The sequence below is a fragment of the Haliotis asinina genome, chromosome 12 (assembly GCF_037392515.1).
Source record: "Haliotis asinina isolate JCU_RB_2024 chromosome 12, JCU_Hal_asi_v2, whole genome shotgun sequence".
NCBI classification, from domain to species: domain Eukaryota; kingdom Metazoa; phylum Mollusca; class Gastropoda; order Lepetellida; family Haliotidae; genus Haliotis; species Haliotis asinina.
In genome coordinates, this window is record NC_090291.1 from 18,073,504 (window position 1) to 18,092,058 (window position 18,555).

General features: G+C 39.7%; 1 protein-coding gene across 2 annotated transcripts in view; it reads right to left on the bottom strand.

The window, feature by feature from the left end:
- Positions 1-13,082, bottom strand: part of LOC137258597 (15-hydroxyprostaglandin dehydrogenase [NAD(+)]-like) — a 60,100-nt gene extending 47,018 nt beyond the window's left edge. Inside the window, exons 1-6 of one of the 2 annotated variants that reach the window (XM_067796302.1) lie at positions 12,921-13,063; positions 9,292-9,415; positions 8,599-8,711; positions 7,982-8,078; positions 7,708-7,784; positions 7,189-7,316 (exon numbers count right to left, since the gene is read on the bottom strand). In XM_067796302.1, the coding sequence (XP_067652403.1) occupies positions 7,189-7,316; positions 7,708-7,784; positions 7,982-8,078; positions 8,599-8,711; positions 9,292-9,415; positions 12,921-13,013 (632 nt within the window). In that variant the 5' untranslated portion in view covers positions 13,014-13,063. Of the gene's footprint in view, positions 1-7,188; positions 7,317-7,707; positions 7,785-7,981; positions 8,079-8,598; positions 8,712-9,291; positions 9,416-12,920 lie in introns of both variants that reach the window. The other variant, XM_067796301.1, reaches the window with a different exon arrangement.
- Between the last annotated feature and the right edge of the window lie 5,473 nt (positions 13,083-18,555).

Sequence of the window (18,555 nt, forward strand, 5' to 3'; positions counted from 1 at the left end):
GCGTCAACATAGTAATGCTTTCTGAATCACCTTTAGTGTTTCAGGTTCAGATTGTAGCTGATAAGTGTCATAATTTATTGTCCTAGAGTTAGTATCAATAACCTTGGCATTTTAATTTTGCTGAAATAGTTATTTAAGGTTTATTTTGGTTTAAGTTTAATCCCAGGACCCTTTAAAGATACTGGCTGTTTGTCCTCATAGTTGTTTGTGGTATCCTAGAATAGACGTCGTAGTATTTGCAACGTCTGCTATTTGTTGTTTTTTTTCCATTTGAACACTTTGTAGAGCAATTACTTCTCTTTTGCGAGCTTGTTCCAATCTCTTTGTTCCAATTCCCATTTTTTTCTTCCATACCACCAGGTGGAAGCGCTGTCCACACACGAAATGTGGAGTTGTCCCAAAGGCAACTCCATTTCCCCGATGGTCAGTGAAAGAACACGTGACATGAGGGGAAAGGTAACTTATCCCTCACAATTTCTGGTTTCCGTAAAAAACAGAAGTACTCTTCATCACTTAGTGTGTTTATAATGATTTGTAAAAACGCTCTAATTAATAAACAACACACAGTGTCTATCTTTTTTGATCTTGAAAAGGCATATGACACGACGTGCAAATATGAATATTTTAAGAGATTTACATGGCTTCGGGTGGCGAGGCCGTTTGCCTCAATTTATAGCTAACTTATTTAACTGATAGACAATTTCAAGTCCGAGTGGGTTCTACCCTGTCTGATCGTTACAGTCAGGATCAGGGTGTTCCGCAAGGCAGTATTTTATCTGCCACTCTATTTAGTATCAAGATCAACAGTTTATCAAAAGTTTTAAATGATTCGTTACTTGTGGAGGATTTTAATATTGCTTGACGAGAGGAAAATATGCATACCTTTGAACGGCAACTGCAGTTGTGTTAAAACAAAATAAACAAATGGTGTCTTGAAAACGACTCTACGTTTTCTAGATCGAAAACTAATTGTATATATTTTGCCGGAAATACAAACCACATAAAGACCACGAACTATCTCTTGATGACAGTCCCATCAAAGTCGTCAAGGAGGCCAAGATCTTGGGACTACGTTTTTACTCACTTAACGTTTCTGCTTCATAGTAAATCCCTTAAAACTAAATGCCTGAAGGCACTCGATTTCTTAGAGGTTGTTTCAAATTCTAAATAGAGGAGGGTAGCTTGATCACCTCCCCATCTATATCGATCACTCGTCCGTTCCAAACGTGATTATGACTAGATTGTATATGGTGAAGCCTGTAAAAGCAACCTTAAACTTCTTGATTCTGTCCACCATCAAGACCTAAGACTTTGTCTTGGGTCCTTCAGAACCTCACCTGTTACCAGTCTCTACGTTTAAACTGATGAACCATCCCTTACACAACGTCGTATAAAATTATCCTTACAATACATTACTAAATTATACTCTAAGGAATCTAACCCTGCATATGACTGTGTGTTCAATCCCCTTTATGAGGATTTGTATGATAAGAAATCTTCTCTTGTTCCACCTCTAGGGCACAGAATTAAAAGGCACCCATGAAAAGCCACCTCCTCGTGGATGGTGCTGGGTAACGCTAAGTGCTCTTCTCCCGTGTGGACCCGGGACAGAATGTGTCCACAGCACCCCCCATTGCTGGTCGTAAGAGGCGACCAAATTGGGCAACCTGTTGGCCGTGGGTTGCGTTCCGTGTCGCTGGAGGACGGTAGTCTGGTGGTTGCGGGCAGTAACAGACTGAACCAATCAGCTCTCATTGCTCAACACACCACTTTGGCCCTTACTTCACCTGGACGAATGGTAGAACAGGCCCAGTTCTATCAATCGGCTGGTCACGCCAAGCCCTGAGCTATAACTATTTCATGTTATAAACTTACGAAACCGATAATTTGATTTTTCACGCTTGGCTGTTTGGAGATTGTAATTTGAAATGCATCGTTTTATATATGTTTTTGCCTAGAGTCGTATGCCCAGAAGGCGGTGGAGTATATCATCCTGGTATCCTTGGTGCTGCAAGCTGGATGCCCGCCTGTTTTACCATTCTCCTTTTGATGGGTGGTGGGGCTGCTGGGATGATGAATCATTTGAAACCAACTATGGCTTACGAAACCCCCATAAAAAAGCAAAACTTCCACTAGACGCTGATGAAGATGATAATGAACACAGACCGACCCAATCATTGACTACTGGCCACGCTGTATAGTGATCGAGACTCATGGTAAGATACCACTAAAACTGAACCCAGTATCGAAGGCTATTCAAGGCATTGCGGGTGATATAAAAATGTTAGACGCTTGCGTTCAGGAGCTCTTCTTATTGAATGTAGTAAACGATAGCAAACTACAAACCTGATGACAACTGAGTTGTTGGTAGCAATTCCCGTGTCAGTCTCAGCTCACAAGACGCTAAACACCAGCAAAGGCATAATTCGAGATCGTGATCAGTTGTTTGCGGACATGACGGACTTAGATATTGTGACAGAGATGAAAGATCAAGGTGCAGTGCATGTCAAAAGGTTTACAACCTGGAAAAATAAAGAAACTGTTCCAACAAAGACGTATTTGTTTTCCTTTTCATCGACAACTGCTCCAAAATCAGTGAAAGGTGAATACTGTAACATCGCAGTTGATGCTAACCCATTAAGGTGCTTTAAGTGCCAACAATTTGGACATGGAGTAAATAGTTGTACATTGTCTGCCACGTGTGCTCACTGTTGTGAGCAGACACATACAAGACAACATTGTACCAATAACTTTTAAAAATGCGTTAACTGCGCCGGAAGTCACTCATCTTTCTCAAAAGACTGTCCAGTTTGGAAACGGAACATGGAAATCAACAAAATCAAATATACTCAAAACATTAGTTTTGCAGATGCAAAAAAACTTGTCCCAAGATCAGACTTAACGGTAACTTGTGCTTGTTACCAGAACATCGCCTTCGCCATCCGTGAATGTAATCAAATCTTCTGTGTGCTGTGAAACCAACTTAACATGGGTTAATACTGACACTCCTCAGACTTTGCTACCTGAATCATCCATTCAAACTGCTGACGTACTTCCGGATCCCATAGGTGTTCAGTATGCACCTTGTACACAGGAGAAATTATCTCAGAAAAATGCAAAACGGACGTCTCAATCAAATATGAAAGAAACTGGAGGAAACAAGCTTAAATCTAGATGTGAATCTCCACGAAAGGGTCAAAGTTGAAGAGCCTCAAAGGGGTGTGGTAACAAAATCCAACTTTTAATAAGTTTGGATCCTTATAGGATATGGATGCTTCCGAAAACATCCAAACAAGGGCACATGCCTTGTCGCCCACAGGAAAAGTGTGGGGTAGATCCCCAATTAACCCACCAAAAAGATAATGCATTCTACAAATATAGTTCAGTGGAACTGTAGAGGTTTGAGGACTAATCTAAATGAGTTGCAATAATTAGTCCAGGTTCTAGCACCATCAGCATACTGTCTGCTGGAAACAGATGCTTTTAATCTACGTCAGTTCGAAGCATATCACTTTTACTCACCTGCGGGTGATAGGGCCACTGGCGGGTCTTCAGTCCTTGTAAAGCATAACGTTACTCACAGCCCTGTCAAACTTAAAACAAATCTTCAAGCCGTTGCTGTGAGACTTACTCTTCATGTTGCTTTCACAATATGCTCGTTGTATATTCCGCCTTCTTCAACACTTCAATTGTCTGACCTTCAAGCTCTCTATGATCAACTTCCGAAACCCTACATTATAATGGGTGATCTCAACGGCCACAATCCCCTCTGGGGTGGTACAAGCAGTAACACTAAAGGCAAAACACTGAAAGATTTTATCTCCAATAATGATTTGTGCATATACAATGATGAATCAAGCACCTATCTGCATATTGCCACTGGTACGTATTCATCTCTGGATTTGTCTATTTCAGATTCTGACCTCCTTAATGAGTTCGGTTGGTCTGTTCATAATGACCTTTGTGGACGTGATCATTTCCCAACTATTCTTTCAGGTATAACTCCATCTGATTCTTCATCGTATACAAGATGAAACTTTTCAAAAGCTAATTGGTCTTTATATAACTATTGGTAAATCGAAACTGAATGTTTTCGTGATATACCTGATCCTATTCAAACTTTTGCAGACCTTTTAAATGAAATTGCTGATGAGTGTACACCAAAATCATCTACGTCTCCACACGTACGAAAACCATGGTTTAATACATATTGTAGACGAGCCAGAAAAGCGAGGAAAAAGGCAGAACATTATTTCCGCCGTCATCCAACTGTCCATAATTTAAATAAATTCAAAATACTCAATGCAAAGGCACGTCGTACCTTCAAACAAAACAAACGACAATCTTGGCGAAACTATGTCTCCAAACTAAGTTCACGAACGCCACTGTCCAAGGTCTGGAACATGGTTCGAAGAATTAAAGGCAAGGGATCGAAATCTGCTGTTCACCATCTTAGAGACGGTGATAATTTAATTACTGATAACTCTAACATTGCAAATAAAATTGGGGAAATCTCGCCAAAAATTCATCATCGACAAATTATGTTCCTGAGTTTCGCAGACATCAGAAACAACAGGAACAGACAAAACTTAATTTCGACTCAAATAATGGTGAAGATTACAATGAAGTGTTTTCATTACATGAGTTGCTTACTGCTATTGAGCCAGCTCATGACACTGCAACTGTTGATGATAATATCCATACTCTGATTACAAAGCTAGCATTAGAACTTACATCCGTGATCTGATGCAGAAGAAGTGGGACACCCAAGTAGGTATAAATAAATTACATGAAATAAAACCGTATATTGGTTACAGCTACTTGGGCTGTCAGTCCAGATTTGAAGAGGTTATTTTACGAAGATGTCGTATTGGCCAAACAAGATATACCCATGCATACCTATTGAAAGGTGGGGATCCTCTGTTTTGTAACCCTTGTGATGAGAGAGTCACGGTCAAGCATATCCAATTAAGGACCTTTTTACCACAGTTAGCTCACATTTGATTATTGGTTTTTTAAAGGATACTGATTTCTTGGTTGAAGTATGACCAATATGTTCTGTATATAGATGTATTTTAATGATTGGTAGTTTAGGTTAGGAACTAGAATTGTTTGTGGGCGTACCCTCAAAGGGTTTTGAATTATTGTAAAATTATTTTCCTCCTGAAAGGGTAAGTAAGTCCACAAACATTCGATGTAAATTTAAGTCTACCAGGTTTTTAATCGCAGTATTCTTGTTGTTTTAAATTTGGCTAACATTTCGTACCTCGGCTGAAGGGATGATGTAAATCCGGCTAGGGTCCATGCAGGAAGCAAACATACTGTAAGTCCCCGTGGTCCCAAGTATGATGATCAACCCTCAGTTGTTTGCGATCTATAGTCCGTGTTTTATAATGTATTGTCATCTTTAATTACAATGTTTTAGTTTTTCATGCTAGTTTTATATCTATATCTGTGATATTCTAGTATTTTTACTGTCCATCGTCGACAGGTTTTTATAGTGTACATATATTCCATTCTAGTGGTAAATGTTCTCGTCACGATATGGTTGAAATATTGCCGACGTTACGTTAAATGTGAAGTCACTCACTCACTCCGTCGCGATTTGGTTATTTTGCAAGTATATCAGGCTTTGCCATTTGTCAGAGTGGTCTAGAAATCTACAGATCTTTCTGTTATAGCTTGACACCCTCTATATTTATTCCTATTGTGCGTTAAGCGAGGGCAACCACCTGAATGTCGAAACAAGATAGCACAAGATGATCGTTTCAATACGAAACATGACATCCTCATCAACAGAAGCGCCTTTGTTTAGCGGTCACTTCTTAGACATAGTTATTTTAGATCTTCACAATGTAGGCTTTAATGCACCAGTAAAGTCAAACTGTACATTTTCTATGGAGTTGCTTTGAAACTGTCCATTGCTTTGAATGTTTACGTTGAAGTATCTGTCCATGTAGTTGCATGGATTCTAGAGCATCAACTGTCGAAATCCTACTGTTGTTGATACCCTGACTTGGCAATGGACACGGTGGTAGAACCCCTTAACATGCATGTCTGAGGCCAATGGAGGTTTGTAGAACCGCATGTGTGGCAGAAGTCAAAGCGAAACATGAGTGAATGTAATTTTCGCGCATGAATGTGAAATGAAACATTGCAAACATCTATGGTTACACAAAATACCAATTCATTGTTTCATAAGAGAATGGTCTTTACAAATAAATTTTTATTTTAAAACTTAAAAAAATAGTATCTCAATATTTTACAGGTTCAGGTGACGTTACTGCCGGTTTGATGAGGTCGTAAAATTCTTCACAATTCATCTGGCTTGCTGGTTACACCTCTTATGTGTTCTTTGAGCTTATTTTTGTAACGTAGAATGTGAATGTGATCATAATCAAGGCCGTACATTTTTCTAGCGTGTGAGTCTCGTATTGAAATTTCCCCTATATCTGAAACCATAAACATACCAAACTAAGCACATACACTGATGGTACAACGTCAAGCATCCAAGTGTGTATATGGTCATTTCTTCGTAGGAAGTTAGATTTGTACATGTGTTTGCACGTGTAAAGATACACGAAAACGTCACTCCAAGACACTCAACAGAATGATACCAGATATCATGCTACACGTGGATGCTGAAATCCGCGAAGGTACTCGCGACTTGCACAATGCAAATTTGATAGCACACACTGCAAACATGCACTGTCTTCTAGAAAGAGGCCACCAACGGATCGGGTGGTCAAGTTCGCTGACTTGGTTGACACATATCATCGGTTCCCAAATGCACAGATCGATGCACATGCAGTTGATCACTGGAATGTCTGGTCCAAACTCGATTACTTACAGACATACAGCTGGAATAGTGGTGAGTGCGGCGTAAAACTGAACGTGTTTTGGTGTTTTAGCACCTATGGCGTATTGGTTGAAATGGACCAACTCCACACAAAATGAACAGTTTGATTATTCGATGAAAACTGAATAATTAATGACACTTTAAAGCCTGCACTGCGAATGAAGATCTAAAATGACTCTATCTAAGAAGTGACAACAGAAAAAAACGCACATCTACTGATGAGGATGTCACATCTCGTATTGAATCGATCATCTTCCGCGATCTTGTTTCGACACTCAATAAAGCATGCAAGTACACTTGATACACGAGATTTACTCAACAATACATACGACATCACACCGTGTTCTTCCACATATTTTCCGAAATCGTCGTCACCACGTGGAAGCATGGCTGTATCTATCATGGCAGGACATATCGCATTCACACGTACCCCATATTCAGCACTTAGTGGATTTTCCTGAAACATTCAACATGCGTTCACATTTGGGGCACATAGTGTGTTAGAGTTGACTTCTTGCTGGGATTGCCTGAACTGTGCCAATTTTTCATCTTTAGAGCATACAATATTTATGTTTGAAAAGGCCTCGATTCTTTCTCCCCGAACAAAGAGAAGATATGACAGTTGAATCAAACTTACCTAGAACTATGTGGATTTGTGTTTATTTGAAGATACACATTCCTAAATGAGTCCATTGTATTTCGGAGACTAAATGTGCTCTGTGAGGCAGACTGGGTTGTGGTAAATCTTTAATGACAAATTATTTTTTAATATTATAAAACAGTTGGAGACAGTCGCATTCTATGTAAAACAATATGTAGCCTTAAGGCCCTGCCTGGTGGAAACTCACAGCCCAAGTCCTGGAGAAGCCAATAACCCCGTGCTTAGTGGCAGCGTACACTTCATATTTAGGAAACGGTGTGAAACCTGCTTGAACAAAAACGCGTAACATTCTTTAGTCCAGCGTTGTTCTCACTTGCCAAATCATTTGTCATCATCTGGGCCTCATGTAATTAATATGTCATGTCGTCCTCTCACAGCATTTGCTATATCTTTTAGTCACGAAGCGGAAGCAAGGTGCATTGCTGCTTTTGTCATACATCACGGTCAATGGGTAACCTAACCTGCTAAGGACGCTGTGTTGATGATAACTCCACCTCGACCCCCTTTGTCCTGGCGCATTAGGTCCAGGGCCAGGTTAGTCCCTCGGATCACGCCTTTCTGGAACACACCGTCATTATCGTTCATCTCACAGCACCAGAAAGTCCTAAACTCAGCTTCATACATGGGAAATATCTACATCAAAGTTCCGGTCAGGGACTAAACTTCAGAATGACGTGCTAATCACTACGTTCACGTGTGCTTATGCCCACATCTACAATGAAACACATTGTCAGACACCTCAGCCTGCTGAAAGGGCACTAAAACTAAAGTACGCAGGAATCTGTAGCTCTTGAGTATCTCTATCTATGCTAATGTTAGTGTTACAACCTCGAGCATTGATTCCAGATTAGGGTTCAGTCGGAGAAAGGGAACACAGTGTGGTACACAATCCAGTACACCAGCAATATCTTCCTAACTCAATGTAAATCTAACAATGCGACGTAAAACAATATGATAGCATGGCAGTACCAAATATTACCTGTACTAAGTGGATACCTATTATGAACGAAGATCCACATCGATAATTGTGAAAGCTGCTGAAGTGTCTATAACAATCAAGATAAGTGGACAAACTGACCAAGTTGATATCAACGGTCTTCTCCCAGACATCGCTGGTCTCACCAACGATCCCAGCGTTGTTCGACATGATGTCCAGTCCACCAAAACTTTCACGAACCTGATGAAAGACGGCTGAAACACGGGGACTTGAATAACGACGTGGAGAGGACGTGAATATAGGCGTGAAGAGATCATGAATGTGGACATGGAGAGGACATGATTCTGGATTAATAGAGGACGTGGATGTGGACTTGGAGAAAACATGAATGTGGACATGAAGAAAAGTGAATTTTGATGTAAAAGTGATATTGATGTAAACGTGGAGAGGACATGAATGTAGACGAGGAGAGGACATGAATGGGGACGTCGAGACAAGGTGAATGTGGAGGGGAGAGGACATAAATGTGAACGTGAAAGGTCCATGGCGGAATTGAGGGGAAGTATCACATAAGAATCCAGCAGACAGTATACAAAGGACAAGATTTAACCACTTTATCATTTTTGCACCACTGCACGTGTTACAGAAGTGTCAAAAAAGGAATTAGATTAGAAGCATTGGAAGATGAGCTGATGACAATTTTGCTCTCTCTTGTGAGAGTTTCATCAGAGCAATATCAAGAATTATTATATAGAAGACATTCTCTAAGTAGCTCAAGTAAGGGTCTGTGCACCAGCTCCTTTCCTGGCGTTTTCACAAACGTTGTCATTCTACCTTGCATCTGGGCTTGTGAGGTAACGTCGGCTCTCACAAACATCACGTTGTTTTCACCATACTTCTCTTGGAAGGCTTTAAGCGTCACTTCCCCTGTCTCCGAGTTGACATCAGAAATCAGAACCTTCATAAGTCAGAATAAATACCAATATACATAAGAACATTGCAATTTGCAGTTGTCAATAGCAGCAACAAAACAAGTTTAATTATGAAAAGCAATCACTGCGAAAAGCAGAGACTGTTATATTAGTCCGGTCCTGGTTGGAATAAAACAAACCTGGAACGTTTTTTGGAGGGAGATATTTTATATGGGGATCACAGTTTTGGACGTTACCATTACCTTGTTTCTGTGATTCTTTTCAGTCTGGTAACATTATTAACATAATGTTTGCACATCATTTTTTTAAAACTCCAGCTGTTCAGTACTACAGTTTCTGTCATATGTTTCGTAGACAGAGATGATGGCAGTTGTTCACGAAAGGTGAGCATATAATTCCCCTCGTGCCTCACCCGTTACAAACACTTGCGGAGGCGAGGCAAGTGTCCATATTGTTATGAGAGTGTATTTTCTGTATATTTTAGTATTGATTAAGTGATAATTATTATTGGGTCACAACGTTTAGAGTTTTCACTGATAGTTATTATGGGTCATATTTCGTGTCACAGATGTTCAGTGCTATTAGTACTTAAGCACCAGGCTTTAAGGTCGCCCTTTCGAGTCACCTCCCTTTGAGGATGTGATGTGTTTACTTCCGGAAGTCGCAAAATTATACGTTAATTGCGATGGTGGTACATGTGCTGGAATATTCAAGAATCGGTGACTGTATATATAAAGGCTGGTTGTGTTGACACACACACGGATTAACTTGAGTACATGTACATCATTCCGCTAACATCACACTGCCAGCCCTTGTCAACCCTCGACCTACAAGACCGCTGTCTGACCGCTCGCCACATTAGATTTAGTATTACTGTTTCTCACTGTCAAACCATGACTTTGGTGAGTTGATATTATATTTGTGACCCATTACTTCAAATTTGACTCAGTTGCGTTGTACACGAAACGTCTATTGTGAATCTTTGTATCTTTCTTTCTGCTCAATACAAAATATTAAATATTTTAGATTTGTCAGTGTTACATTGTACTGATTTCTTATACCCTTTGTCACAGCAATCTTTAACTGAAACAATATGTGCGAACGAAGGAACACAAGTAAAACAGTGACTGCAGTGACTGACACATGGCATCTAGTCTGTTGGAGGTCCACTTGCGATATCACCGCTACGATTTGCCTCCTGCTAATTAGTTTAGTTACACAAAGCAAACCCACGTTCATAGGTTTAGTGGTAGGCGCAATGATCTGCACACGGTGACATAGCGTATATGTGTCTCTGTTCGAGTGTCCCAGTGTTCCCAGTTAACCCCTCCAGTTGTACAAACCACTTGCTCAAGCCGATGATAAAATATTCTTAGGGACCCGTTCCACGCATTGCGATGATAAGTTTGCGACGGAGTTTACAGAACTACCTACCATCGTTACCATCCATTAACAGGTACTCGTGCTTCCCTAAACATAACGTCATTATTTGATAGAATTAACAAATTATATGGCTTCAATTCTGGAAAATGTTTGCCATCTTGGTATATAGGCTTAAGATTGTGAGATTCAACGTTTTGTCTGATTGTAAATATCGACTTGTTTTATGACTGTAAATATCTACGTTTTGGATAAGCGTAATTCAGTGTTCTGTATTATCGTAAACATTGATGATCTGAATGATGTTATTTATATGATTGTAAATCTTGATGTTCTGTATGATGTTATGTGCCGATGATCTGCATGAGTGTAAATGTCGACGTTTTGTATCGTCGTAAATATCGATGTTCTGTATGAGGTTTTGTGTGAGTGAGTGAGTTAGTTAAAGTTTAACGTCAAATCGGCAATATTTCAGCAATTTCGTGACGAGAGCATTTAACATTGGGAAGGAGTATGTGTACATTGTAAAATCCTGTCAACGATGCACAGTAAAAATACTAGAATATCACATATATTCTAAAATTCTAAAACTAACACTTTGTAATCAAAGAAGACAATACAATATGAAACACGGGATATAGATCGCCAACAAGTGAAGGTAGATCACCATACTGGGGACTGTTGTGTATGAGGTAAATATCGATCGATATTCTGTATGAAGTAAATGTCAATGTCGATATTAAGTACGAGCTAAATGCCGATGTTCTGTATGACGGAAATGTCCATGTACTGTAGGAGGTAAATATCGATCTTCCGTATGACCTAAATGCGGATGCTCTGTATGATCGTAAATATCGATATTCTGTGTGATCTTATACGCCGATGTTGTGCATGACTGTAAGTATTATGCTCTGAATGAGTGTAAATGTTTGTATGATTGTAAATATCGATATTCTATATAAGGAAATGTCATTATGTATGAGTAAGTGTGGATGTTCTGTGCGTTGTCAATGTCGCTGTTCTGTATGAAGTAAATGTCAGTGTTCTGCACGAGATAAATATAGGTGTTCTGTTTGAGGTAAATGTCTATGTTCTTTGAGAGGAAATGTATGAGTGAGTGAGTGAGTGAGTGAGTGAGTTAATATTTAGCGTCACATAGGCAATATTGTAGCCATATCGTGACGAGAACAATTTAATTTATATCAATGTTAAAATTAATTAACTAAGAACATAAACACCTGCCAAATACTAGATTATCACAGATATGAACATAAAACTAGTGAGTGAGTAAATATTTAAAGTCACATTGGCAATATTTCGGCCATATCGTGACGAGAACTTTGAACAATGAAAAGAAATACATGTCTACTATAAAAACCTGTCGACGAAGGACAATAAAACAACTAGAATATCACAATTATGATTAAAACTAGAGTGGAAAGTTAAAATTAATATAACTATTTTTACAAAACAATATAAAGCAGGGTGTAGGTCGCCAACAACCGAAGGTAGATCACTAGGGACCATGGGGACTTACGGTACCTTTGCTACCTGCATGGACCCTAGTTGGATTTACAACCTCCCTTCAGCCGCTGGCGAGTGTATGAAATGCTATCCAAAATTAAAATAACATGAATACTACAATTAAAAACCTGGTTTACTTAAATTTACCCTCTCAGAAGGACAATAATTTTACAATAATTCAACCCAATTTTGAGGGTACAGCCACTAACAATTCTATTTACTAATCTTAACTACCAATCATTAAAATACATCTATCTACCGAATCATATTGCTCAAAATGCAACGATGAAATCAATTTCCTTTAAAAACCAATGATTAAATGAGAACTAACAGTGATTCTTGGCAGTTTTGACACTGAAATATTATTCCTTGTGATGGCGAATTCAACACAGCCTAGCAGGATATGCTTGACTGTGACTCATCATCACAAGGGATCCTCACCTGTTCTGTATGACGTCAGTATCGATGCTCTGCATGTGGTTAACGTCATATCTTTACAGTGTTATGCCACGCACATAAATAGGTTATCTGACATGTCAGCACCTGCACATTTTAATTAAATTTATATCAACGCTAGTATAGGTACAAGAATTAATTCATGCCGAAGGAAGTGATAAATCTCAATACCTTTGCACCGTTCTCTAGCAGAGCCGCCGCAAACGCCTTCCCTAGGCCCTGTGCGGCCCCCGTAACCAAGGCAATCTTCCCGCTGACTTTCATCGTGATGCTCTAGTGCAGCTTTAGAATTATGTTGATGACGCCTCCCGATTGTGCAATAGGTTAAGGTACAAAGTTGTGTAATTTTTTTTGTTTTTTTGTAACACCACTGTTTATACACACTTATCAGCGACATGTATGGACGCTTGTCAGCGATGTAGCACAAACAGCTAATCAAATCATGGCCACCAGGACAGATCATGCCAGTGAATACTGCTGACTTGTCAGAGATGCAGTGTGGCAGACACCAGTTCGGAATAATTGTGAAAAATTTTACCTAATTCAGGCGTTTTTATGTTCTAGTATTTTAAGATTAGGCCAGTAGTTTTTCAGCCTCCCTTTACTATGCTCTTGGAACACTGTTAAAAGTAAAGGGGTTTTAGCTTAGTCCTTATTAATTTTGTCAACAGTTTTACCTAATTGAGACGTTTTTATGTTCTATTATTTTAAGATTAGGACAGTAGTTTTTCAGCCTCTCTTTTTTACTATGCTCTTGGAATAAATGAATGAATGTTGTTTAGCGCACTGTGCTCTTGGAACAGTCTGTTAAAAGTAAAGGGGTTTTAGCTTAGTCCCCTCCACCTCCTTTGTTCTAACTCAAGCCTTGTTTTCAGTGTTTGCTTTAAACTGTGTATTTTTCCATGCATCTTGCTCTTGACAAGACAGATACTGACTTACACTGACTACCTGGATGAGAGGATTTTCTTTGTTAGTAGGGTTCTTTGTTAGTTAGGTTAGTAATATATGGTATTGCTAGCTATTATGTAAGCATGTATTATAGGTAGTTTAAGCCATGGTTAATTATAATTCAACACCTTTAATATCATCTATCTTGCTATGGTGATCATGTCAACACATAGTCATTAAATCATTCTTTCTGTGGGTGCATGTCTGATGTTAATTAATGCATTATGATCTTTATTGACAATGTGAAACGCTTCTGTAAGTGTTCAGGCTTTTCATGTACTTGTATTTTATGTGCATTGTATGTGAAAGATGAATAATATGTATCTCATTTTATTGTTTTGTGTATTGCAGGGTGTCGTTATCTCTCACTCGCTCAATGCAAACAAATCCTAACACCCGTAGCCTGTGGTTGGACGTCATTTATACCCATCACAACCCGGGGACAGTAGCAAGTTAAACAAATTGTTGTTATTCATGTGCATATAAAAGAAGGGGGATAGGCATGTAAAGCATAGCCGGTAGACAGCTGGACAGACCAGCGGCAGAAGCAAATAAATCAGTCTGCCTTTCCTCGTCTCTTTCCCCTGGTAGCCTGTGCTGGACAAATTATGTACTAAGTGTTCGCCCTATCTCACAGGTATCTCAAGACATAAAGCTACCATTCTGCTTCTCGTGTTGTTAATTAGATGGCACAATGGCAGTAGTATCTACGAATTTATCATTAACTAAATTTAGTGTGTTTGTGTGGCAGATACATTGCAAATGGACGGGCTACCACAGGTTTATCACTTTCGACTCAATGCAATGAGAAGAAGAGTGGACGTCAGATAAACACCTCCTCTATTCACCGTTGGGGTGACTGGCAGACAGAACTATAGGATGCTTGCTCGTCCACCACTGCCATTTGTGGCGACACTTTTAGCAAAACAATCACATTATAGACGGTCCCTGTCGTGGCTGCCGATCCCGGTCCCACGTGAAATCTCATGCCCTCCATCTACGAGACACAGACATCTGTTCCAGCCAAGACCACTTACAGAAATATACCATGCTACGGGTGTGTCTGTGGGACCAAATACACACATCACCGATCGAACACTTCTGGGATGAAATGGAGAGACGCCATCAAGTATCCTATACAACTCTGTAGAAAATCCGCTAGGAATCCTTGTACAGAATCATATTCCACAGGACTTTCATCGGCGTTCAGAGGTAAAAATCAGGCAAGGTGCCAGGTCCACATCAAACCACAAGATGAAACAAATCGTTACTGACCCTCTGATCTTCCTTGTGTTCTATTGAAAAATCTTCATGAAAATTCGCTCATGTGTCATCAACCAAACATCCACCTTGAACGGGTGGGCTCTGTGTCGTACGTATCCTCCATTAAAATACGGGGAGGTGGGGTAGCCCAGTGGTTGAAATGTTGCTCGTCATGCCGAGAACCAAGTTCGTTTCCCCACGAGGACACAATGTCGGAAGCCTATTTCTAGTATCCCTCGCCGTAATATTGTTCGAACTCACTCAGCCAAACTACCATCATTAGTTTGTCGTGTAGAACGAACGTGTTTGTGCTTCTCGTCCAAACGTTGTGTCCATATGACAACTTGGACACTTAAACCAGAGTGGTTTCTTAAACATTATTTTGAGGATTGTATATGTACATCAGATATTGCTTTATACAGGGTCTGCCTTGTACCGTATTAGCATTTACTAGACTGTTCCCGAGTCTGGTTGCTATGTAACTTACCGTTCTCAATTTTTGACTAACGGATTATTTGAGCGTGGCATTCATGCAAAATACATACATAGTCAGCCTCCATAAATCTACCATCCTTGCTGAGTGCGGCGTAAAACAAACTCACTCACACACTCACTTCATCAACAGACAGGGTAGGCTCGAACCCCACGCGGCAATTGAGGAGCGTGGACTGGCTTCTGTCGCTTCAAAGCACGCAGCCCCTGCTCAGTTCTTAAATCTTTTTATATGGTTCGAGCCTGGCCTGATGTTGGTCACATATTTCAATTCGTCTTTTTGATTCATTAATCCTATATCCGTCCCATCACTCAGGAATATTATGTGATTGGAAAATTATCGGTAAGTACTGTTCGGTAACTCTCCCATTTGTATTGATCTGTTATCGTGTTTTGAAATCAATCTATAACTAACGCTATTCTCTTTAGACTACCTCAAAATAGTGTCTAACCGTTATTAATCATGAGCCAAACTGCAACTCTGTATAGGGAGTCTGTAATTCTCTTACTGATTTAGGGACTCATTTTGACCTTATAACAATAGCGGCAATTTGATAGATTATTATATAATTTATATTTCTTTAACATCACATCAACTATTTACATGTGTTTGTTCGTCACGATATGACTGAAATATTGCCGGTCTGACGTTAAATATTAACTCACACACTCACTACATGTGTTCCTGGATCTCACAGTCCAACTTCTGGAGAAGCCAACGATGGAAAATTTGGTACCACAGATCACTGGATTGTCTGGTCCTGACTCGATTATTTAGATCACTGGATTGTCTGATCCTGACTCGATTATTTAGAGACCGCCGCCATATAGCTGAAATATTGCTGAGTGCGGCATAAAACTAAACTCACTCACTCACTCACTCTCCCACTGTGTTGCACGCGCGATACACTCCAATTGTACGTCTTCTATTCATCCGACTAACTGTTACACGTCAGTGTCCCCTTGTTACACGTATGCCTCTCTATTACAATGGCTGTAATCTTCGTTACACGCACTTCTCTGTTACATGTATGCTACAATGACTGTAACATCTGGCACGCCTGGTTCTCTGTTTAACGTATGTCTCTCTGTTACACCGAATTTAAAATTCCTGATACATACGATTCTCTGTTACACATAGGTCTCTCTGTTGCACTGACCCTGTTACACATATCTCACTCAGAGACTCTAATCTCTCCTACACCCGATTATCTGTTTCACGTCAATATACCTCTGTTACACTTGGTCTAATCTCTGGCACATCTAAGTCTCTATTACCTGTATGTCACATCAGCCCTAATCTCTGGCACACTTGATGTTCTGTTGATGGCCAACAACTGAAGGTAGATCACCATTCTAGGGGCCATGGGGCTTACAGTGATACTGCTACCTGCATGGGCCCTACCTGGATTTACACCATTCCTTCAGCTGCTGGTGACTGTATGCTCAAGGACAAGTCTTATTTTGCCTGAAGTGACTCATATATGATCACAGTTCGCTCGGAAGCCTCAAAAATGCATTGATGCCCACTACTGACTTGAATGTTACATCATATTGTAAGATGCAAAATTACAGTATTCATCCCTTCAGTATTCAGTATTCTACCTTCAGTCCAAATTTGCTTACAGAACTTACTGTAGGCTGAATATGAGATGATTCTATACTTGTAACGTAATGGAACAGCCATTTACTAGTCACTGAAGGGGATAGAGAAATAGTAGTTAATGCTATATCATTTAAATTAAACGACATCATGATACGATAATGGATGGCAAGTTAAAAGTTTCAAAGCTGTGGTTGGTCCTTAAAATACAGATATATACAGACATAAAGTGAGACTGCTCTGTGAATCAAATACCTGACGAAGTGGAACGGGAACCAACAACACCTATCACACAATGGCAGAGGTTCATCGTCTTGAATTCGCCAGCAGGAGGACAGCAAGTATTTGTTGCTCTTTACAGCTATCACCTCATTGTCAGACGACAACCTTCAGTAAATACTGGATTGTGGTTGGTTAATTAAAGTCACTCAGAAGTATATAATCAACATTTTATATATACTACAGGCAAAAGGTACACTGGAAGTGTGTCGTCGACATGTACTGGTCTGTTGCGGTTGAGTGTTTCAAGCAAACGGTTCAGCACCTTGTTTGTCGCTATATGTGAAATTTCACCAAAACGGATATTGAATCAGTTACATCACTGCAAGTTCCTACATGTTCAAAGTGTCCATTACGCACACAAAAGAGTACAAAAGAGTACATACATGACCTCACCACATTTTAGTTTATATATGACTATCAAATTTTAGGATGTTCCTATACCTTTCGTTTGTAGTGACACAGTTTGTCCATTGGACGAGTACAATAACCATCTAGAAGGGTATCATCATAAGTTGAAGAATTACATTCCATGATATTTTGTCAATATCAATGAAAGAAATGCTCTCAGAAAAAGCTAGATTTTGTTCTTTTCCCCGTATTGCCAGCAATTGGGTTTTGGTCAAATTCATGTTAGTAAAGGATTTGGTTCAAATCCGTTCAAGTCGTTTTTGGGCTTTGTGTTTATAATGGACTTGCTTTTATGTGGGCAGTTAGTCTGGTCGCAAATGGAAGAAATAAAGCCGATGCTACGTTACATTTGTATATCATAATTGAACCAGTCAGTAATGCAACCAGATGTGGAAAACAGTTATAGGACAGTCACCTCTATCGAATGTATGATGGCTGATTTAAATGAGCAGAAACTAATTCCTATACATGACACATCTACCGAAACCAGCCCACTCTGTTCCGAAAACACAGTCTGACAACTGACTGTTATGTTCATTCTGTATTGGCGTGTCAAGTGTAAACAACTTCCATCACCGACGCATGCTAGTATCAAATGCATTTAAAGTGGTGCAATGTAGCATGTGCTATTTGGTATGCAGTTTATCGGTATGTCATATGAAATAATCAAAGTCATGCGACTCGTAAACAGGGTGAAACGACAGGATTTGAAAAAAAACAACTTTGATATGGGAAGAATGGTTATTTAATGACTAAATCGACGGTTTGTTGGTCAGTGTGCACTGAAGTTGCAACCGAAACACAATTTCA